We start from the raw sequence: 22,005 nt of genomic DNA on the forward strand, positions 1-22,005 counted from the left end.
AAATCAGGCAGTATGAATCTAGGACCATATATGCAAGTAACTCATGAGTATCTGTGACGGTTCAGTGGTTACTGTATTATAAAGTACTGGACTATTGATTGGAAGTTTGCTGGTTTAATTTTTACCACTGCCAAGCTGCCACTGTTGGGCCCTCTAAGTAAAGCCCTGAACCCTAAATTGCTTGCATTGTGTTCCTTCATAAATGCCAGGTGCTTTGAAAAAGATTTAGCCTTATAAAATTGTAAATAATTTGGCATAATGTTGTGTTTAAAACCTTTTAATCATTACATGTTGCAAATAATGGCAAATATGTAATTAAATAAAACCAGCCTGAACTGCTCACACAAAACAAGTTGGGCTTATAGATGGATGCTGTTTATGTGAAATTATAAACCAACAATCTGCATGTTACAGTAGAAATCAATATTAATTAGACCAGGCAATGTTTGTATTTATATATGCAGTTTTAAGTCTATAATTTGCATCCAATTTTAAGGAACATGTGTCATGGGATTCTTGGCTATCAGTAATTTCTGCAACAGTTTTTTGACTAAATAATTAGACCACTTTTAGAAAACATCTGTGCAGAAAAAACTGCACAAATGTAAGACATTTTATAATATTTTAAGGCATTTTCTAAAAAACATTGTGTTGGTTAAAAAAATATACATTCAGTAATTTAGATTATTTATTTGGTTGTGTAGAAATCTTACATGTATTATATAACGTCTTTTAATGGTGTGGCTTGTTCTACCATCATCTGTTTGTCATCATTATGCTGGTGACTTTTTTATGTCCATTTAAATAGCGATAGTTTGATTGACCCCAATAATAAAGTACATGGGACAGTGGTCACTTGAAAAGGTCAGTAGATACATGCAGACCATCACATAATGCCAAAAAGAAATGTCATGATCGACAGATGTTATCCAAAACCCACCAAAAATAGGTCTGCTAAAAAAAAAGCAGCTGGAACACAGGTGTTACTGCCCACAATTAAGAAAGTTAAGAGGCTGCTGTATAAAAAAGTTTATATATAAAAAATCCCCTTGTTTAGTGGATCATGTTAAGAAAGAAAACATCTGGAGAGTATTGTATTTTAAATGATCATATAATAATTTTATTATATTAATACATCAAGCAATATAATACACATACTCTTCATTCATTGCTAAGCCATTTTGTCATAAACATTTGACTGGAATTGTTCAAATATAATGCATGGGTGTTTAAATTAAAAGCATCTAGCAGACACTTTTACCCCAAACGAACTTTGTATTGTGACCGAATACAATCCAAGGACTAATCCAATTGACGACTAAGAGACTTGCTCAAGTTTTGACTAGCAGTGGTGGGGCTTAAACCAGCAACCTTAATGTACCTCGTGATTAATGAATGCACACCAAAGGTCATATTTGCAAATATGACATGATAATATTTACATACTACCCACTACATATTCATAATAAAAGTCCCCCAGTTTAGAGGTAGATATTAGTACGTTTATGATAGTGACATTTATTTACTAGAATTACATTTTCCAAATCTTAGTTTGCTGGTGGCCTTACAGATAAGCATTCTCTGTATACACCTTTGGTCTATAGTAAACATTCTTTCCTATAATACACTCAACGTTCAACACTATGTAGTTAGATTGGCTCTTAAATTCATAGTATAATGTAGGATGATTTTTTTTTGTCTAGTGTACGTTCTTTTCAATATGTATTGAATAAACATTTGGGAACATTCATTTGACATGTCTTCATTTGGTTTGAAAATGAATGTTATACATTCAAACACACATACTACAATACAAATGGGAATCTTAATATAGCATTATTCTATTAGGAGTACGTTATGATGCTATAATGTGTCCAACACAACATATACTCATGGAAATGTTGTAGTGTACTCATGGTAACATGTAGTATGTGGTTTTGGATGCAGCCACCCTCTTTGCTGACTGTATTATTCACATTTACACCTGATGCCAACTATTTATTTCCAGCTTAATCATGAAATGTTTTAGCACTTATAAACTACATATATTTACAGTCATAGAAGCAACAGACTTGTAATTTTAACAAAGCAATAAGCAAAAATGCTGAATGCATTAGTATGCCACCAGTTACTGGTTGATGCTGTCCAAGCGTTGCAATTAAATATTTATGCTCCAGTTTTAGGCATAGCAAAAGCTAAGAGGATAAAGTATGCTTACATCTTAAGGATGGGGCCAGAGTACAAATCCATGTGGCTTTAACATATGGAGCCCTGTGCAAAATGTTTAGGCTTTCCCCTCGCCTCAGTTAGTCAGTATGAATGCAATGACAATGACATGAAAACAAAACGGTACCATAATGTTTCAAATGTCAAACTGCTAGTTTGCTACTTATTTTTAAAGGTATGAATTATGAAAGCCTCTACACGTATATACAAAAACACAGTTACACTGTTCTTGAGTAAAAACATTCACACATCACTATTACAGCTGCCTATTTAAATTATAGTCTTACTCAGAAATCATTAATTAGCACATGTAATCACTTTACTGTAAACAAAACCTTTAGACTTTTTTATATTTACTATAATACTGTTCCATGCTGTGCTGCTTTCCTGGCTAAATGCTATCATTTTGCTCTGTGGACACTGATAGCAAACAATATGTCAGAGTCAACAGCAGTCTTTAATGCTATTTACTCTCTGGTAAAATAAATCTTTGCCAGCTCCCACTCGCTAGCTGGGTCTATTGCACAACAGATTTGAAGAACATTTGGTTAATGAAAGGATATTTCACTAACCAAAGATTTTCTGTTCCTATTATTCTTAGAAAAGATGATATAACATGCCTTTACTTTCACTCTGCTTCCACAAGCATTGCTGTCACTGTTTACATAAAGTTTCATATAATTATATGTTTTAGCCTGTGTAGCTAGCACTTTTGCAAGCTAACCAGCAACTGAGACATACTTCTGGAAAAACAATAGTGGGTGTACCCATTTTTATAATTCCATCAATGTCTCTGATTGATTGGTGTTTAGCGTGTTGTAAGTAGAAGTAAGTCACACAGTGTTTAGTATATATTTAAATTGAAATTAAGTTAATTCATCTTTAACTAAGAGTACTGTTGTTTAACCAGCTCGTGCAAGTACAGTAAACTGACTTTTCTCTGGTAAAAATAAAAAGGTTACAACAGTGTTTTGCTTTTTAGCCATCATGCTGAGGAGGTAACGGCTAAAATGCTTCTTGGGTATTAATATAAATTGTAAACATTAACAGCCCAATATTAAAAAGCTTGACTTCCAATTTTAACTACATATTGTCCTAATATTATCTTACTTCAGTGCAATTTAAATAGCTTTTAAATGTCATTAAACCACTTCTTAATAAGCAATAATACCAACGATGACCAGTTAGCTGGCTTTCATTAGTGCAGAACTGTGCTGCTGGCTAGCTTAGTTAGTATTGCTTAATTGTTGTACAGTAGACCCTTGAGTTACGAACGGTTTACCATACAAACATTTGGGGTTACGAATTATCTTTTTTAACTTAACGTATGAACAAATTTCGGATTACGAACCAAAATTCGCGAAACACGTGACGTCACAAACAAGTTGACTCCGACCGTCTCTCTCTATATATATACAGTGAGCGGAGAGCAGATGGTGTTTTTCTGGTGTTTTCTTTATATTTAGTAAAATTCTATATTAAAATGGCCTTAAACAATGTGCAGAGAAAGCTTAGTGGTGAGAAAATGAAAACATCTGTTACTATTTGTTGTTGTATAATTACTCCTGCCAGTAGCTGTCACTGTGTATCAGACAGAGGGGACAGTGAGTAAGAGAGAAGAAGGAAGTCACTCAGTAAAGTATTCTTTCTTCCGTGCAGTTACAAAATATAACACTATTGAAATAAAGGAGATAATAGAGAAATATGAGAGTTATTGTTGTTTGTGGTAGATACATTTTATAAAAAAAGAAGGAAAATTATTATGGTGTATGGTACAGCACACGTGTTGTACTGAAATGTGATGTGTGTTGTTTTATGTACAGTACTACTGTGTATTGTTTATTATTGTTTATTACAGAAATGTCTATTCTATAATTTAAGATTTAAGGGAAATATACAGTATTTATAACAAAAAACACCATTTAAGACATTAGAAAGGTTAGATAAGGGGGTGGTTTGGGAGGTCTGGCATGGATGAATTCTATTTACATTATTTCTTATGGGACTAATGAACATTTTGACTTAAGAACAGCCCTTCAGAACCAATTACATTCGTAAGTCAAGGGTCTACTGTATTGTGTACACAAATTTAGTGTGTTTGTGCTAATCTGAACTTAAAGTCTTACCATACGTTTTATTTTACCATATTTTTTATTAATGTTGGGGATTTAACCTGACAATGCCTGAGATGTGAGAATCTCCTCTTAATTCCACAATTCTGTCTTAATAAATTATTAAAACTTCTTCTGAATTACACTGAATTTTACTTAAAGTCATAGTGAAACAGTGCTTTAACCTACAATTTTAAAGTAAAACCTATTATTATGTTGTTGTAACAATTAAAATGGAGCTAAATCCCCTGGTTTCTAGGGCTAGGGTTGTAGTCTGTTTTTAAATAATTATGACTATGCCCTAACATTACTACACTTTGAGGTGTACTATGGACTGAAACAAACAAACAAAAAAAAAAACCCAGACATTTATATTGAGCTTCCCATGTCATTTCAAAATATGAATTTGGTCATTTTATATTATCAAATGTAGTGTCCACTTTTCAATGGGAGTGTAAACACTCATATGCTACCTTAAGGAATAGTCATTTTGAAGAGCCCTTTGAAATAAACACAATTCTTTACTTAAGAGTGGAATGACTGTACAAATGGTTGTACAAATTGTTTCACTATTGTGAACTGTCTCCATCTGAGAGTGTGATGTCCTATTATGGACTGGAATCATGTTCAGGGCATATTGTAAACTTTTGATATTTTGAGTAGATGTCACACAGCAGCATGATTTCTGGGAATCTGGACTGATGTTTTCCTTTGGTTATGGTCTGTGAGAAGTGTCTTATGCTCTCCCCATGCCATTGGTCTTTTTCAGCAGTAGATAAATAGCTGTTCTAAATTGCCCCTAGGTGTGAGTAAGTAAATAAATGGTTGCAACGTGTCCTGTCATGGTTAGATACCCTGTCCAGTCAACAAATTAACATGACTAATTATGTCTAACCCACTGTCATGTGTGGCCTATGTGTAAATAGACACTTTTCATATAAAAGACTGCAATCAGGTGTAGTGGCTATGAGAAAGTAAATGAAATAATATAAAAACAAAAAATAAAATAGATTGTAAATGGGAATAATGGGCGGCACGGTGGCTTGGTGGGTAGCACTGTTGCCTCACAGCAAGAAGGTCCTGGGTTTGATCCCCAGGCAGGGCAGTTCGGGTTCTTTCTGTGCGGAGTTTTCATGTTCTCCGTGGGTTTCCTCCGGGAGCTCTGGTTTCCTCCCACAGTCCAAAAACATGCACTCAGGTTAATTGGAGACACTGAATTGCCCTATACGTGAATTGGATAAGCGGTTAAAAAAGTGAGTGAGTGAGTGAGTAAATGGAAATAAAGAGATAATTGGATTCATTATAAAGGCACAGTTAATTTTTCCTTGAAATAAAATCCTTAATAGACACTGAATGATGACTGATAATAAATAAGGCACTTTCACATGTGTTTCTGCTGAGCCCACCTCAACAACTTTTTACTTTAGGCTTAAGAGGCAAGTAACTTTAGTTTACTTTCTTAGAATGTGTTCTTCCAAGACAGTAAAAGAACTGGATGCTCTCTGACAGAATGTGGCACGGACAGATGAGGGCATTATGCGTTCTGAACCTGAACTACACAGAAATTTGTACTTTGAACTTCTTAAAAGCCACAGTTTTACAGGCTAGTAGCACAATGCTGTAAGTGTCATTGTAACAATAGGTATTCGTTAACTAAACAAAGGAACTGGAATGGAGGTAAAAAGTTATTAAAGAAGCACTGCATGCAATCATGAAAGCAAGCCAGACGTCACGCAAGCTTATCATGCACTTACACAATTGGTTGGGTGGACACCATGAGGAGGACGTACATTAATCAGCAAGCAGCACATTTTTACAAAGTCAACTCTGTAATCGTAAATAAAAATTAAATAAGGTTTTCACTTTCCAGACACTGGCACATAGAAGTGCTGTGTTAAACCCACAATAAGTTAAGCTCTAAGACTTTCCCTGAAACTCCAAAATCTTCTGTGATATTGCTGTTAATGGTATTTTAGCTGGGTGTTTTAGTTTCATGAAAATGATGTTTCACAGGTTGGCAGGTTATCAACACGCACCACTGTCAGGTCAGTCTAAGCTGCTTAGGAGTCAATTGCTTATATGCTGTTTTTACTCAGCATTCAAGCGTCCCACCTATAGCAGTGCCAAGTGCTCATGGGCAAAAAAGCCAGTCTGTTTGAATGAGATTAACTTTACATATCCCACTGTCCCTTTCCTTAGGCTTATGTTTACACAGCATAATATAAACAACTTAAGTCAAGCCTGTGCACTTCCACCAGGATCCGGAGGAGTGAGTTTCTGAAACTCGTCATTCGCGATGACCTGCTTCTTTGTTTCATCTGAAGTATTCTCTTTACGAGTGTCTTTTGGTCCATCCAGTGAGCAGTTGGACACTGCATTGGCCACCTGGCAGAACTTTCTCAGCAGAATCTCTCTGAGCAGAAGGTAAACCCAAGGGTCTAAAATCTGATTTAGAGAAGCCAGGCGTATGGCTGTCAGGAAGAAGTTGCAGTCCATCTGTAAGTCCTGACTGGGCAGCAGATGAATGGTGGAGGATTTGCAGTGATGAGAAGATGTATGGTTGGAAATCATCTTCAACATTAGTATCTGGAAATAACATTCAAACAAAATATGCAAATAAGTAATAGGTAAAAGCATCCATGTAGAAACACACTTGGGTGCATAAATAAAAGAATACAATGGAAGAAACAAACAGCATTGGAGAGTTGTGGAAGAAACAAACAGCATTGAAGAGTATAAAGTCGTGCCTTTTAGCAAAGTAATATAATCTTTCATGTGTTTCATTAAAAAAATTTGTTTATAATTGAAAATATAATTTTTTTTCATGCATCATTTGAAAAATGCCAGGACGAGTTCTCAGAGGAGAACACACTGCCAGCCACGTGGATTTCTTTGCAAATATTATTAAGATACATAGTAATGGGGTTGGTGTGTTTATTGGTTGACAAATACACCGATCAGGCATAACATTATGACCACCTCCTTGTTTCTACACTCACTGTCCATTTTATCAGCTCCACTTACCATATAGGACCACTTTGTAGTTCTACAATTACTGGCTGTAGTCCATCTGTTTCTCTGCATGCTTTGTTAGCCCACTTTCATGCTGTTCTTTAATGGTCAGGACCCCCACAGGACCACTACAGAGTAGATATTATTTGGGTGGTGGAACATTCTCAGCACTGCAGTGACACTGACATGGTGCTGGTATGAGTGAATAAGACACAGCAGCACTGATGAAGTTTTTAAACACCTCACTGTCACTGCTAGACTGAGAATAGTCCACCAACCAAAATATCCAGCCCCATGGGCAGCGTCCTGTGACCACTGATGAAGGTCTAGAAGATGACCAACTCAAACAGCAACAATAGATAAGCGATCGTCTCTGACTTTACATCTACAAGGTGGACCAACTAGGTAGGAGTGTCTAATAAAGTGGACAGTGAGTGGACACCGTATTTAAAAACTCCAGCAGTGCTGCTGTGTCTGATCCACTCATACCAGCACAACACACACTAACACACCACCACCATGTCATTGTCACTGCAGTGCTGAGAATGATCCACCACTTAAATAATACCTACTCTGTGGTAGTCCGGTGGGGCTCCTGACCATTGAAGAACAGGGTGAAAGCAGGCTAAAAAAGTACATAGAGAAATAGATGGACTACAGTCAGTAATTGTAGAACTACAAGGTGCTTCTATATGGTAAGTGGAGCTGATAAAGTGAACAGTGAGTGTAGAAACAGGGAGGTGTTTTTTAATGTTATGGCTGATCAGTGTACACTATATGAACAAGTATGTGAACACTCTTTCACCATTTACTGCTAGAACATTCTTTACTTTTCTGGAAAGGCTTTTCATTAGGTATTGGCTGCATGGATTTCAGCCACAAGAGAATTCTGATTTGTGCTGACCATTCAATAGAATCTACATCAACTTCAGCAAACCATTTCCCAGGAACCATTGTTCTGCTGACACAGGACAGGACCATTACTAAATAAAAAAATATTAGGTTTTCAAAACTATTGCTAAATGCTGTTACATTTAATTACATTATGGGTTTTTTTCCCTGTACTTGGATCTAATGACCCAGCCTAAACCCGCAAATGTAAGGTATTGTTTTCCTCACATCTATCAAATATATGGAAACTTGGATACAGGGCAAAAATGTCAAACTGACTTACTGACATTGCACTCATGACTGTGCCTTATTAACTATTATGCCATTTTTTCCACTGCATAATACCTTTTCATATGGTAGGTCTTTAAATCTGATGTCTCACATTTATTGGTTGTTTCAATTGTCAAGTTACTTTTACTGTACCTGAGTAACCGTGCTAAATTTGGTTACCTTTCTTGACCTGTGTCAGAAAGTCAGCTGTGCTGGTGGACCAAGAAACATTGCAGATCATTGACTGGCCAAACAGAAAGGCCACTAGAGTGAGACATGCTGTATGTTAAACCCAACTATAGACGTTATTTAAGTGGTGTCAACATAAAAAAACACCACTCCAAGACAAAAATCATCCTCCGCTGTTGCTACAGTTAGTCTTTACAGTTATTGATACCCTTGTACAATTGAAAATGGGCAGTGGCATGTCAGGTATGGCACGGATAGTTCTGGATTTGGATGCTTACCATATCATACTGTGGGGTACAGTGCAATGGACAAGGGTTTTACTGATCTCTAGTATGGCCTATTCTAAAAAGATTTTATGCTATATTAATGCAATAGCTAAACTAGTCAAATCCCATAGTTTAAATAGGTGGCCATATTTTTAGTCCAGTAGTGTACATAGATATTAAATGTAATGCTCCCTATTATGGCCACTGTTTTATTCTAAATTTTTCTTATAGTAAACAGATGCTTTACCAGGTTCCCTTTTACCTCTTTAGCATTGCAGGCTATGCTCCTGGTGGGATCTTTGAAGGACAGTATTTGGGCTTTGTATGCATTGATCATTTAGCTTGTCTCATTTGAAAATAGCTTTAACAGACTTTATGTTTAATATATAGTGCAGCACATTTACACCGATCAGCCATAACAATAAAACCACCTCCTTGTTTCTACACTCATTTTATCAGCTCCACTTACCATATACAATTACTGACTGTAGTCCATCTGTTTCTCTACATACTTTTTTAGCCTGCTTTCACCTTGTTCTTCAATGGTCAGGACCACCACAGGACCACCACAGAGCAGGTATTATTTAGGTGGTGGATCATTCTCAGCACTGCAGTGACAATGACATGCATGGTGATGGTGTGTTAGTGTGTTGTGCTGGTATGAGTGGATCACACACAGCAGCGCTGCTGGAGTTTTTAAATATGGTGTCCACTCACTGTCCACTCTATTAGAAACTCCTACCTAGTCGGTCCACCTTGTAGATGTAAAGTCAGAGACGATCGCTCATCTATTGCTACTGTTTAAGTTGGTCATCTTCTAGACCTTCATCAGTGGTCACAGGACGCTGCCCACGGGGCGCTGTTGGCTGGATATTTTTGGTTGGTGGAATATTCTCAGTCCAGCAGTGACAGTGAGGTGTTTAAAAACTCCAGCAGCTTTGTTGTGTCTTATCCACTCATACCAGCACAACACACACTAACACACCACCACCATGTCAGTGTCACTGCAGTGTTGAGAATGATCCAACACCTAAATAATACCTGCTCTGTAGTGGTCCTGGGAGAGTCCTGACCACTGAAGAACAGCATGAAAGGGGGCTAACAAAGCATGCAGAGAAACAGATGGACTACAGTCAGTAATTGTAGAACTACAAATTGCTTCTATATGGTAAGTGGAGCTGATAAAATGAACAGTGAGTGTAGAACAGTGAGGAGGTTTTAATGTTATGGCTAATCGGTGTGTATTACCTCCACTTTTAATCACATCCCAGTAATTAAAACACATAGGTTTTGGCAAAGACTGAGTGCTCTATATGTTCACAGTTTTTAACCTGTACTGAGAACAGTTGTTGTGTCATTAGTTTAGGCAGAATGTGTTTGTGACTTATCAGACTGAATTTTAAATTGGATATACAGTATGAACTGACGGAAAAACAGACAGGCAGATGGACAGATAGATCATGAATGGATGGACAGATAAACAGATAGTTAACCAACAGATAGATGTATGGATGACAGACAAATTAGTACTTGAAACATAAAGAGCCATAACACAAACAAGATACATTTTAAAAGGATATAAATTAATTATGTGGTCAATTTACAACACCGATATAATTACACAATGTCATTATGTTGCTCTTGAAGTAGGTCTGTCCCCTGTCTGAGATTACCCTGCTAATGTAGCATGTTCATTCTCTGATGTACACAAGACACTTGTTACACAGCGCAGTCACCACACCAGAGACTGCTAATTATTTAACCAGCCACGTGACAACCGTCCTCATACTGGTGAAAAAAACAGAGAACCTGCCATTCATCATGCTTAATGAAATGCTCAAACAGAAGTGAACAAGATCCATTATATTGCCAAAAGTATCCAGACGCCTTACAATGAGCTTGTTTAATACCCTATTTCAAAACCATGTGCATTAACATGGTGGCACCACCACACGATGACAACCTTTACTTATTTGGGAAGGCTTTCCACAAAAGTTTGGAGTGTACTCTTGAGAATTTATGCCTATTCAGTCAAAAGAAAAAGAATGCTTGTGAGCACATGTACCCATGCAGAACAAGAAGACCTTGCTCGCAATCAATGCTCTAAATCAGCCTTTCTCAACCGGGGTGCCATCTGGCTTCGTCAGGGGTGCCGTCAAAAATATTCTGATAATGATGGGTCGTTCGCGAACGATCCGATTCTATTGAACGGCTCTTTAAAATGAACAAAAGGAACCGAGTCGCGCCTCTTGGAGCTATATATATTTTTTATATTTCTGCGCAGTTCTAATTGGCTGTAATCCACCCATTCAGCTTCACATCAGTAGAGGGAATCAATATATTGTAGGATTGGAATTGTAGAACTACAAAGTGCTCCTATATGGTAAGTGGAGCTGATAAAATGGACAGTGAGTGTAGAAACAAGAAGGTGGTTTTAATGTTATGGCTGATCGGTGTACATTTACTAAAGCTCTTCAACCATGTCTGTGTTGTTTTATGCATTGGGTTGCTGCCACGATTGAAAAAATTGGACAGTTACATGCAAGAAAATTTTTCAGGTGTTTGTAATGAAGTAGCTGGTGGGTGTATTAACGCCCACGATCCTTAATGCAGTATATGCCCAGTTTCACTTTTCTAAACATGTTCTTTTAAAAAGATGAAAAACTGCAGTGCTTACTTTCAGTCTTTCTGTAAAAACACAAGGTTGTAGAAAATGAGCTCAATGACTAACATGTCGAAATCAACACCAGTATTATTTAAATGGGTAACTAGCTGGCTCAGATTTACTAACACAAGATGCCAGGACGCCTGAACAATGAACAGAAACTGGACAGCAGAGGCTGAGGGTTATTAGAGCATATTATGTACAACTGCTTAGTACTATTGCTGCCCTTAAAAAGCAAAATACCGAAGTGTTGGCGGAGTGGCAGAAGGTCTGATTAGTCAGATTTGTACTTTTCTCAAACATCTGGACTGGATTATGCTGGAAGAGAGTTTAAAGAATATGTAATCCCAATAATCAGGCTGTTAAAACTTGAAGGTGGTGTGTACTATTAAAAAGAATTACATGTAACTGTGGCAGATACAACCCACTGCCTTTTCACTTTCTATACCTACATAAACTCTCACCTTTCAGCCATTTATTCTTTTATGCAGCACACACCACACCAACCTGTTCTTTTCCATTAAGGCATCTATTCAACCATCCTGACATTTATGCATCTATATTCACACTAGAATCAGAAAGTATTCAGACCTTCCTCCGACTTTTTATGCACTTTGGGTTGTGGATTTGATTTTAAATGTATAGCCCCCCCCCCCCCAAGGTTTACCCATTAATCTACGCTTAATAACCCATAATGAAAAAAAAAACATTTTTTCACCTAATGAATCAGACCCACTGCAACCATGACCTGGATAAAGTAGTGGTAAAACAGGCAATGAATAAATCCATCCATCCATCCATCTATAGATATCAGTTTCTGAATTACATTGTGTCAACTGCATAGTGATGAATGCAAGTCAACACCCAGACTTAAACCTCATTAAATATCTGTTAATTTACAATAATTTACAAGGCAATAAAGTGTGTGAAAAGTCAAGGGGGCTAAGTACTTTCTGGATCCACTGTATCTATTTAATTGATCCTCCTAATTTTTGTTCGTTTTTTAAATCCATTTATTTTATCATATACCAATTATTTACATTTATAGTTATATAGCACCACAACCCAGATGGTGAGCAGCAACTGCTTGGTCACACTAGTTTTCATATTGTTGGAGTACCAGTGCGGAGCAGTAATAGCCAAACTCCTTTCGATGGCCATGGCACTGGCTAAAAACAGCGAACACAGACCAAAAGTGGTCATGCAAACTCCAAAAAACGCGCACAAGGTCCCGGACGCATCGACGCGCTCCCAGCTTAGCTCTGCTCTGTATACAGAAATCACTATAGGACTAGTGAGCAGTTGTCCGAACAGGTCAGTCAGCGCTAAAGATCCAATGCACAGCAAAAACGATTGCTTCCTTTTGTTCTCCTTTTTCGATAAGAAATATAAACTAACATAATTGCAAGGGAATTTCCCACCATCCCTGTAATCATCATGGTGATGGGAAAAGCGACGGACACCGAATCATAGGAAACCCAGACACAGGAGAACATAACTGTAACTGACTAACTGTAGCCCATATCCAGCGCTGTATTTTTTGTCACCCCTTGTACCCCATTTATGAATTGAAAGACCCCCACTGACCTGATGTGATTTGAATTGTGGGCCATTCTCAGCACTGCAATGACACTAACATGGTAATGACATGTGTACCAGGTGCTGGGATGTTTAAACACCAAAGCTTACAGCCAAGTGTCCTGATCAGTAAGATTTAACAAATTTAAGACTAGAGAAAGATTTACAAATCATTGTACATGAATAAAGAAAATAGATCTAGTCACTAACTGTGCACCTACAATGAGTGCAAACAGGATGTGTTTTCCTGATAGAAAGGCCAGTACGTTTAAACTGTAGTTTTAAGTTCCTGCTAGACTTATACCTGAACAATTATGTTGTTACCATGTTAGTGTCACTGCAGTGCTGAGAACGGTCCACCACCCAAACAGTGTCTGATCAGTGGAGGTCCCTCTCGATTATTTAATAAAGTACAGGGGTGAACAGAGCCACAGATGGGTTACAGTCAGTAATATTATAACAACAAACAAATATTACAGTAATATTACAATAAAGTTCATCTGTGTGCTAAGTGTAGCAAATAAATAAAATACTATAAGTGGCAGATAAGTAGCAGATTTGTATACCTAATGAAGTGTTAATTTATTGTGTAATATGCCTACAATACTAAAACATTATAACGCAGAAATACACACTAGACTTGTTGGCAATTCATGTAGGGTAACATTCATTCACACATTTACTCACTTACAACCAGGGAGAATATAGAGCAGCCAGTTCACCTTCTGCATGTTTAGATAGGTGGGAAAACATACCTGAGAGAAACCTACATACAGTAAACCATGCAAAACTCCTCACACTGAGGGAATATTAAAATCATAATAAACAAAGAGAACCTAATTCCATCTATTAAAATTAAAATTTGAACTGTTTGCTTTTTAGGTGAAACCTGTAGGAATACTAACCATTAAAGGACACCAATGTTAACATGTTATAATGCATTATTATAAAAGCACACCAGACTTGTTGGCAATCCATGTAAAGTGACATTCATTCACACATTTACTTTATTCATTACACCCCAAGGCAAGAGCAGCCAATTCACCTCATGCATGTTTGGAAAAGTGAGAAAACAAACCTAAGACACAAGAAAACATGCAAAACTCCTCACATTAAGGGGGTGTGAGGAACATACTCTGTCTCTGTTTTTATGAATTACATTGGATAATATTAAAATCATACTACACAAAGAGAATCTAATTCTGACTATTAGAATTACAATTCGAACTGTTTACTTTTTAGGTGAAACTTGTAGGAATACCAACCATTAAAGGTGACCAATGTTAAAATGTTATAATGCATTATTATAAAAGCACACCAGACTTGTTGGCATTCCATGTAAAATTTACTTCATTCATTACACCCCAATGCAATATAGACCAGCCAATTCACCTTTTGCATGTTTGGAAAGGTGGGAAAACAAACCTGAGAAAAACCTACAAAGACACAAGAAAACATGCAAAACTCCTCACATTAAGGGGGTGTGAGGAACATACTCAGGTCTCTGTTTTTTATGAATTACATTGGATAATATTAAAATCATAATAAACAAAGAGAACCTCATTCCAACTATTAAAATTACAATTTGAACTGTTTACTTTCTAGGTGAAACTTGTAGGAATACCAACCATTAAAGGAGACCAGCAGATGAGCAGTACGCACATGATGCCCATCAGCTGAATCACGGTCTCTGTGGTCAGTCTCTCCCACTGCCTGGAGGACTGAGACGCGCTGGGTTTCGTCCGGCAGCGCAGCACTAACGCACGGATGGTCACCACATTACAGGAGAAAGTGACCAGCAACGAGGTGATTCCGAGAGCTGCAAACGTGGTCGCGAAGAACGTGTTACCTGTTACATCTGCGTCACCTGTACTGATAAAGCACCAGGTACCGGGCCACTGCAAAGTGTATTTCCCAACCCCGACAACAGGCAACAAGGCGAAGAATAGCACCACAACCCAGATGGTGAGCAGCAACTGCTTGGTCACACTAGTTTTCATATTGTTGGAGTACCAGTGCGGAGCAGTAATAGCCAGACTCCTTTCGATGGCCATGGCACTGGCTAAAAACAGCGAACACAGACCAAAAGTGGTCATGCAAACTCCAAAAAACGCGCACAAGGTCCCGGACGCATCGACGCGCTCCCAGCTCAGCTCTGCTCTGTATACAGAAATCACTATAGGACTAGTGAGCAGTTGTCCGAACAGGTCAGTCAGCGCTAAAGATCCAATGCACAGCAAAAACGATTGCTTCCTTTTGTTCTCCTTTTTTCGATAAGAAATATAAACTAGTATAATTGCAAGGGAATTTCCCACCATCCCTGTAATCATCATGGTGATGGGAAAAGCGACGGACACCGAATCATAGGAAACCCAGACACAGGAGAACATAACTGTAACTGACTAACTGTAGCCCATATCCAGCTCTGTATTTTTTGTCACCCCTTGTACCCCATTTATGAATTGAAAGACCCCCACTGACCTGATGTGATTTGAATTGTGGGCCAGTCTCAGCACTGCAATGACACTAACATGGTAATGACATGTGTACCAGGTGCTGGGATGTTTAAACACCAAAGCTTACAGCCAAGTGTCCTGATCAGTAAGATTTAACAAATTTAAGACTAGAGAAAGATTTACAAATCATTGTACATGAATAAAGAAAATAGATCTAGTCACTAACTGTGCACCTACAATGAGTGCAAACAGGATGTGTTTTCCTGATAGAAAGGCCAGTACGTTTAAACTGTAGTTTTAAGTTCCTGCTAGACTTATACCTGAACAATTATGTTGTTACCATGTTAGTGTCACTGCAGTGCTGAGAACGGTCCACCACCCAAACAGTGTCTGATCAGTGGAGGTCCCTCTCGATTATTTAATAAAGTACAGGGGTGAACAGAGCCACAGATGGGTTACAGTCAGTAATATTATAACAACAAACAAATATTACAGTAATATTACAATAAAGTTCATCTGTGTGCTAAGTGTAGCAAATAAATAAAATACTATAAGTGGCAGATAAGTAGCAGATTTGTATACCTAATGAAGTGTTAATTTATTGTGTAATATGCCTACAATACTAAAACATTATAACGCAGAAATACACACTAGACTTGTTGGCAATTCATGTAGGGTAACATTCATTCACACATTTACTCACTTACAACCAGGGAGAATATAGAGCAGCCAGTTCACCTTCTGCATGTTTAGATAGGTGGGAAAACATACCTGAGAGAAACCTACATACAGTAAACCATGCAAAACTCCTCACACTGAGGGAATATTAAAATCATAATAAACAAAGAGAACCTAATTCCATCTATTAAAATTAAAATTTGAACTGTTTGCTTTTTAGGTGAAACCTGTAGGAATACTAACCATTAAAGGACACCAATGTTAACATGTTATAATGCATTATTATAAAAGCACACCAGACTTGTTGGCAATCCATGTAAAGTGACATTCATTCACACATTTACTTTATTCATTACACCCCAAGGCAAGAGCAGCCAATTCACCTCATGCATGTTTGGAAAAGTGAGAAAACAAACCTAAGACACAAGAAAACATGCAAAACTCCTCACATTAAGGGGGTGTGAGGAACATACTCTGTCTCTGTTTTTATGAATTACATTGGATAATATTAAAATCATACTACACAAAGAGAATCTAATTCTGACTATTAGAATTACAATTCGAACTGTTTACTTTTTAGGTGAAACTTGTAGGAATACCAACCATTAAAGGTGACCAATGTTAAAATGTTATAATGCATTATTATAAAAGCACACCAGACTTGTTGGCATTCCATGTAAAATTTACTTCATTCATTACACCCCAATGCAATATAGACCAGCCAATTCACCTTTTGCATGTTTGGAAAGGTGGGAAAACAAACCTGAGAAAAACCTACAAAGACACAAGAAAACATGCAAAACTCCTCACATTAAGGGGGTGTGAGGAACATACTCAGGTCTCTGTTTTTTATGAATTACATTGGATAATATTAAAATCATAATAAACAAAGAGAACCTCATTCCAACTATTAAAATTACAATTTGAACTGTTTACTTTCTAGGTGAAACTTGTAGGAATACCAACCATTAAAGGAGACCAGCAGATGAGCAGTACGCACATGATGCCCATCAGCTGAATCACGGTCTCTGTGGTCAGTCTCTCCCACTGCCTGGAGGACTGAGACGCGCTGGGTTTCGTCCGGCAGCGCAGCACTAACGCACGGATGGTCACCACATTACAGGAGAAAGTGACCAGCAACGAGGTGATTCCGAGAGCTGCAAACGTGGTCGCGAAGAACGTGTTACCTGTTACATCTGCGTCACCTGTACTGATAAAGCACCAGGTACCGGGCCACTGCAAAGTGTATTTCCCAACCCCGACAACAGGCAACAAGGCGAAGAATAGCACCACAACCCAGATGGTGAGCAGCAACTGCTTGGTCACACTAGTTTTCATATTGTTGGAGTACCAGTGCGGAGCAGTAATAGCCAGACTCCTTTCGATGGCCATGGCACTGGCTAAAAACAGCGAACACAGACCAAAAGTGGTCATGCAAACTCCAAAAAACGCGCACAAGGTCCCGGACGCATCGACGCGCTCCCAGCTCAGCTCTGCTCTGTATACAGAAATCACTATAGGACTAGTGAGCAGTTGTCCGAACAGGTCAGTCAGCGCTAAAGATCCAATGCACAGCAAAAACGATTGCTTCCTTTTGTTCTCCTTTTTTCGATAAGAAATATAAACTAGTATAATTGCAAGGGAATTTCCCACCATCCCTGTAATCATCATGGTGATGGGAAAAGCGACGGACACCGAATCATAGGAAACCCAGACACAGGAGAACATAACTGTAACTGACTAACTGTAGCCCATATCCAGCTCTGTATTTTTTGTCACCCCTTGTACCCCATTTATGAATTGAAAGACCCCCACTGACCTGATGTGATTTGAATTGTGGGCCAGTCTCAGCACTGCAATGACACTAACATGGTAATGACATGTGTACCAGGTGCTGGGATGTTTAAACACCAAAGCTTACAGCCAAGTGTCCTGATCAGTAAGATTTAACAAATTTAAGACTAGAGAAAGATTTACAAATCATTGTACATGAATAAAGAAAATAGATCTAGTCACTAACTGTGCACCTACAATGAGTGCAAACAGGATGTGTTTTCCTGATAGAAAGGCCAGTACGTTTAAACTGTAGTTTTAAGTTCCTGCTAGACTTATACCTGAACAATTATGTTGTTACCATGTTAGTGTCACTGCAGTGCTGAGAACGGTCCACCACCCAAACAGTGTCTGATCAGTGGAGGTCCCTCTCGATTATTTAATAAAGTACAGGGGTGAACAGAGCCACAGATGGGTTACAGTCAGTAATATTATAACAACAAACAAATATTACAGTAATATTACAATAAAGTTCATCTGTGTGCTAAGTGTAGCAAATAAATAAAATACTATAAGTGGCAGATAAGTAGCAGATTTGTATACCTAATGAAGTGTTAATTTATTGTGTAATATGCCTACAATACTAAAACATTATAACGCAGAAATACACACTAGACTTGTTGGCAATTCATGTAGGGTAACATTCATTCACACCTTTACTCACTTACAACCAGGGAGAATATAGAGCAGCCAGTTCACCTTCTGCATGTTTAGATAGGTGGGAAAACATACCTGAGAGAAACCTACATACAGTAAACCATGCAAAACTCCTCACACTGAGGGAATATTAAAATCATAATAAACAAAGAGAACCTAATTCCATCTATTAAAATTACAATTTGAACTGTTTGCTTTTTAGGTGAAACTTGTAGGAATACTAACCATTAAAGGACACCAATGTTAACATGTTATAATGCATTATTATAAAAGCACACCAGACTTGTTGGCAATCCATGTAAAGTGACATTCATTCACACATTTACTTTATTCATTACACCCCAAGGCAAGAGCAGCCAATTCACCTCATGCATGTTTGGAAAAGTGAGAAAACAAACCTAAGACACAAGAAAACATGCAAAACTCCTCACATTAAGGGGGTGTGAGGAACATACTCTGTCTCTGTTTTTATGAATTACATTGGATAATATTAAAATCATACTACACAAAGAGAATCTAATTCTGACTATTAGAATTACAATTCGAACTGTTTACTTTTTAGGTGAAACTTGTAGGAATACCAACCATTAAAGGTGACCAATGTTAAAATGTTATAATGCATTATTATAAAAGCACACCAGACTTGTTGGCATTCCATGTAAAATTTACTTCATTCATTACACCCCAATGCAATATAGACCAGCCAATTCACCTTTTGCATGTTTGGAAAGGTGGGAAAACAAACCTGAGAAAAACCTACAAAGACACAAGAAAACATGCAAAACTCCTCACATTAAGGGGGTGTGAGGAACATACTCAGGTCTCTGTTTTTTATGAATTACATTGGATAATATTAAAATCATAATAAACAAAGAGAACCTCATTCCAACTATTAAAATTACAATTTGAACTGTTTACTTTCTAGGTGAAACTTGTAGGAATACCAACCATTAAAGGAGACCAGCAGATGAGCAGTACGCACATGATGCCCATCAGCTGAATCACGGTCTCTGTGGTCAGTCTCTCCCACTGCCTGGAGGACTGAGACGCGCTGGGTTTCGTCCGGCAGCGCAGCACTAACGCACGGATGGTCACCACATTACAGGAGAAAGTGACCAGCAACGAGGTGATTCCGAGAGCTGCAAACGTGGTCGCGAAGAACGTGTTACCTGTTACATCTGCGTCACCTGTACTGATAAAGCACCAGGTACCGGGCCACTGCAAAGTGTATTTCCCAACCCCGACAACAGGCAACAAGGCGAAGAATAGCACCACAACCCAGATGGTGAGCAGCAACTGCTTGGTCACACTAGTTTTCATATTGTTGGAGTACCAGTGCGGAGCAGTAATAGCCAGACTCCTTTCGATGGCCATGGCACTGGCTAAAAACAGCGAACACAGACCAAAAGTGGTCATGCAAACTCCAAAAAACGCGCACAAGGTCCCGGACGCATCGACGCGCTCCCAGCTCAGCTCTGCTCTGTATACAGAAATCACTATAGGACTAGTGAGCAGTTGTCCGAACAGGTCAGTCAGCGCTAAAGATCCAATGCACAGCAAAAACGATTGCTTCCTTTTGTTCTCCTTTTTCCGATAAGAAATATAAACTAGTATAATTGCAAGGGAATTTCCCACCATCCCTGTAATCATCATGGTGATGGGAAAAGCCACGGACACCGAACCACAGCTGGTATTCCTGTTCCCGCTGGGGTCACGCACAGGTTTGGAAACGTTGGACTTTAACATTTCTTCTTCTGAAGAGTTGAAATGTAAATCGGATTTACAGTTGGAGCTCATCCTGTCTCGGTGATCATGGTTGTGCTCGGTAGTGGAGAACTACAGCGCGTCTCTGCTGGAGTGAGAGCGCAGCACGGAGCGCAGAGGCGGGACTCCTAAAGCTCAACACACACCACTTCAATCCACTTTCTACTCCAATAAACACACCAACATAGACAATAAACCGACCTATAACAGTACTGAATGTTATTTATCGCTTTATAAAGTTATGAAGTGAATCTCTTCATACTGCATCAATTTCTCTACATTTCCAGCTCAAGCATATACTTTGGTAAAACCATTATTTCTGATGCAGTGTTAGTATTTTTATTCAGTGTTATTTATTTTTAACTTTAAGATGTTAACTTTATTTTCGATGTATTTACTTCCTTTTTTAGATATACTTTATTCGATTATTATGTAATACCACCAATTTAGAAAGCCACACCCATCTTCATGAATGAGTGCCAAAAACAGCGAGCACAAGACAAACAGTGTTTAGAAAAACACCAAAAAAATTCACACTTGTTTCCTTACAGCTGGGTCCAATTTAAAGGAGAAGATGCATAATACAGTAACAAGAGATGATGTTTAAAATCTGGTACTTATATTTATATTTTAATTATTATTCTGTATCCAAGAATTATTACATATTACTATATGTACTTTAAACGTATTTATTTATCATGATTTTATGATATCATGATTTATCACTTTTGGTTACATTCATGACAGGAACGGTAGTTACTCGTTACACAAGACTCATCAGTTGAAGTTTAATGTCGAACACAGTCATTGACAATTTTGTATCTCCAATTCACCTCACTTGCATGTCTATGGACTGTGGGAGGACACCGGAGCAAACCCACACAAACACGAGGAGAACATGCAAACTCCACACAGAAAGGACATGGACCGCCCCACCTGGGGATCGAACCCAGGACCTTCTTGCCGTGAGGCAACAGTGCTTCCCACTTAGCCACTGTGCCGCCCCCTTACTTTAAACTAAACACACACACACAGTTCTTCTACACAGTTTAATTTTAACGTAACAAAACATAAAATAATGACTGCAAAAAGGTTATGACACTTTATGGGATTGTTTTACTATGTGGCAATACAGTGCACAAAAGTTTTGTGCCATTCCTCATAAGAAAATCAACAAAATTGATTTTAAGGGTCTCCCAACATTTGCATTTTAACGTACTAATTTCTATTCCAGTGTTATTTATAAATTACCATAATTTATTGTAATTAATCTACAGTATTTTGATTTACATATTTAAACACTTTAAACAGCTGTAGGGAAAGAAGAGACTGCAGTGCTTAGACCAAGATCTTTGTTGCCTAACTATAGTACAGCTGGCACCCCAAATAGGGGGAGTTTTTAAATCAGA

At 38.0% G+C, this 22,005-nt stretch overlaps 2 protein-coding genes and 1 pseudogene across 2 annotated transcripts; all 3 read right to left on the reverse strand.

Moving 5' to 3' along the window:
- Positions 1 to 6,499: 6,499 nt before the first annotated feature.
- Positions 6,500 to 15,598, reverse strand: ptger3 (prostaglandin E receptor 3 (subtype EP3)). The gene is made up of 2 exons (XM_062998157.1): positions 14,837 to 15,598; positions 6,500 to 6,923 (listed from the first exon to the last, which is right to left on the reverse strand). The coding sequence occupies exons 1-2, from the start codon at positions 15,596 to 15,598 to the stop codon at positions 6,573 to 6,575; spliced, it is 1,113 nt and encodes a 370-aa protein (XP_062854227.1). The 3' UTR covers positions 6,500 to 6,572.
- Positions 15,599 to 15,787: 189 nt separating this feature from the next.
- On the reverse strand, positions 15,788 to 18,070 carry LOC134317345 (prostaglandin E2 receptor EP3 subtype-like). Its single transcript, XM_062998158.1, is given in 3 exon segments — positions 15,788 to 15,802; positions 17,106 to 17,116; positions 17,263 to 18,070. Coding segments are annotated over 3 exon segments (834 nt in total).
- A 189-nt stretch (positions 18,071 to 18,259) lies between these two features.
- On the reverse strand, positions 18,260 to 20,629 carry LOC134317346 (prostaglandin E2 receptor EP3 subtype-like; annotated as a pseudogene).
- Between the last annotated feature and the right edge of the window lie 1,376 nt (positions 20,630 to 22,005).

Source organism: Trichomycterus rosablanca, chromosome 6 (genome assembly GCF_030014385.1).
Source record: "Trichomycterus rosablanca isolate fTriRos1 chromosome 6, fTriRos1.hap1, whole genome shotgun sequence".
Taxonomy (NCBI): Eukaryota; Metazoa; Chordata; class Actinopteri; order Siluriformes; family Trichomycteridae; genus Trichomycterus; species Trichomycterus rosablanca.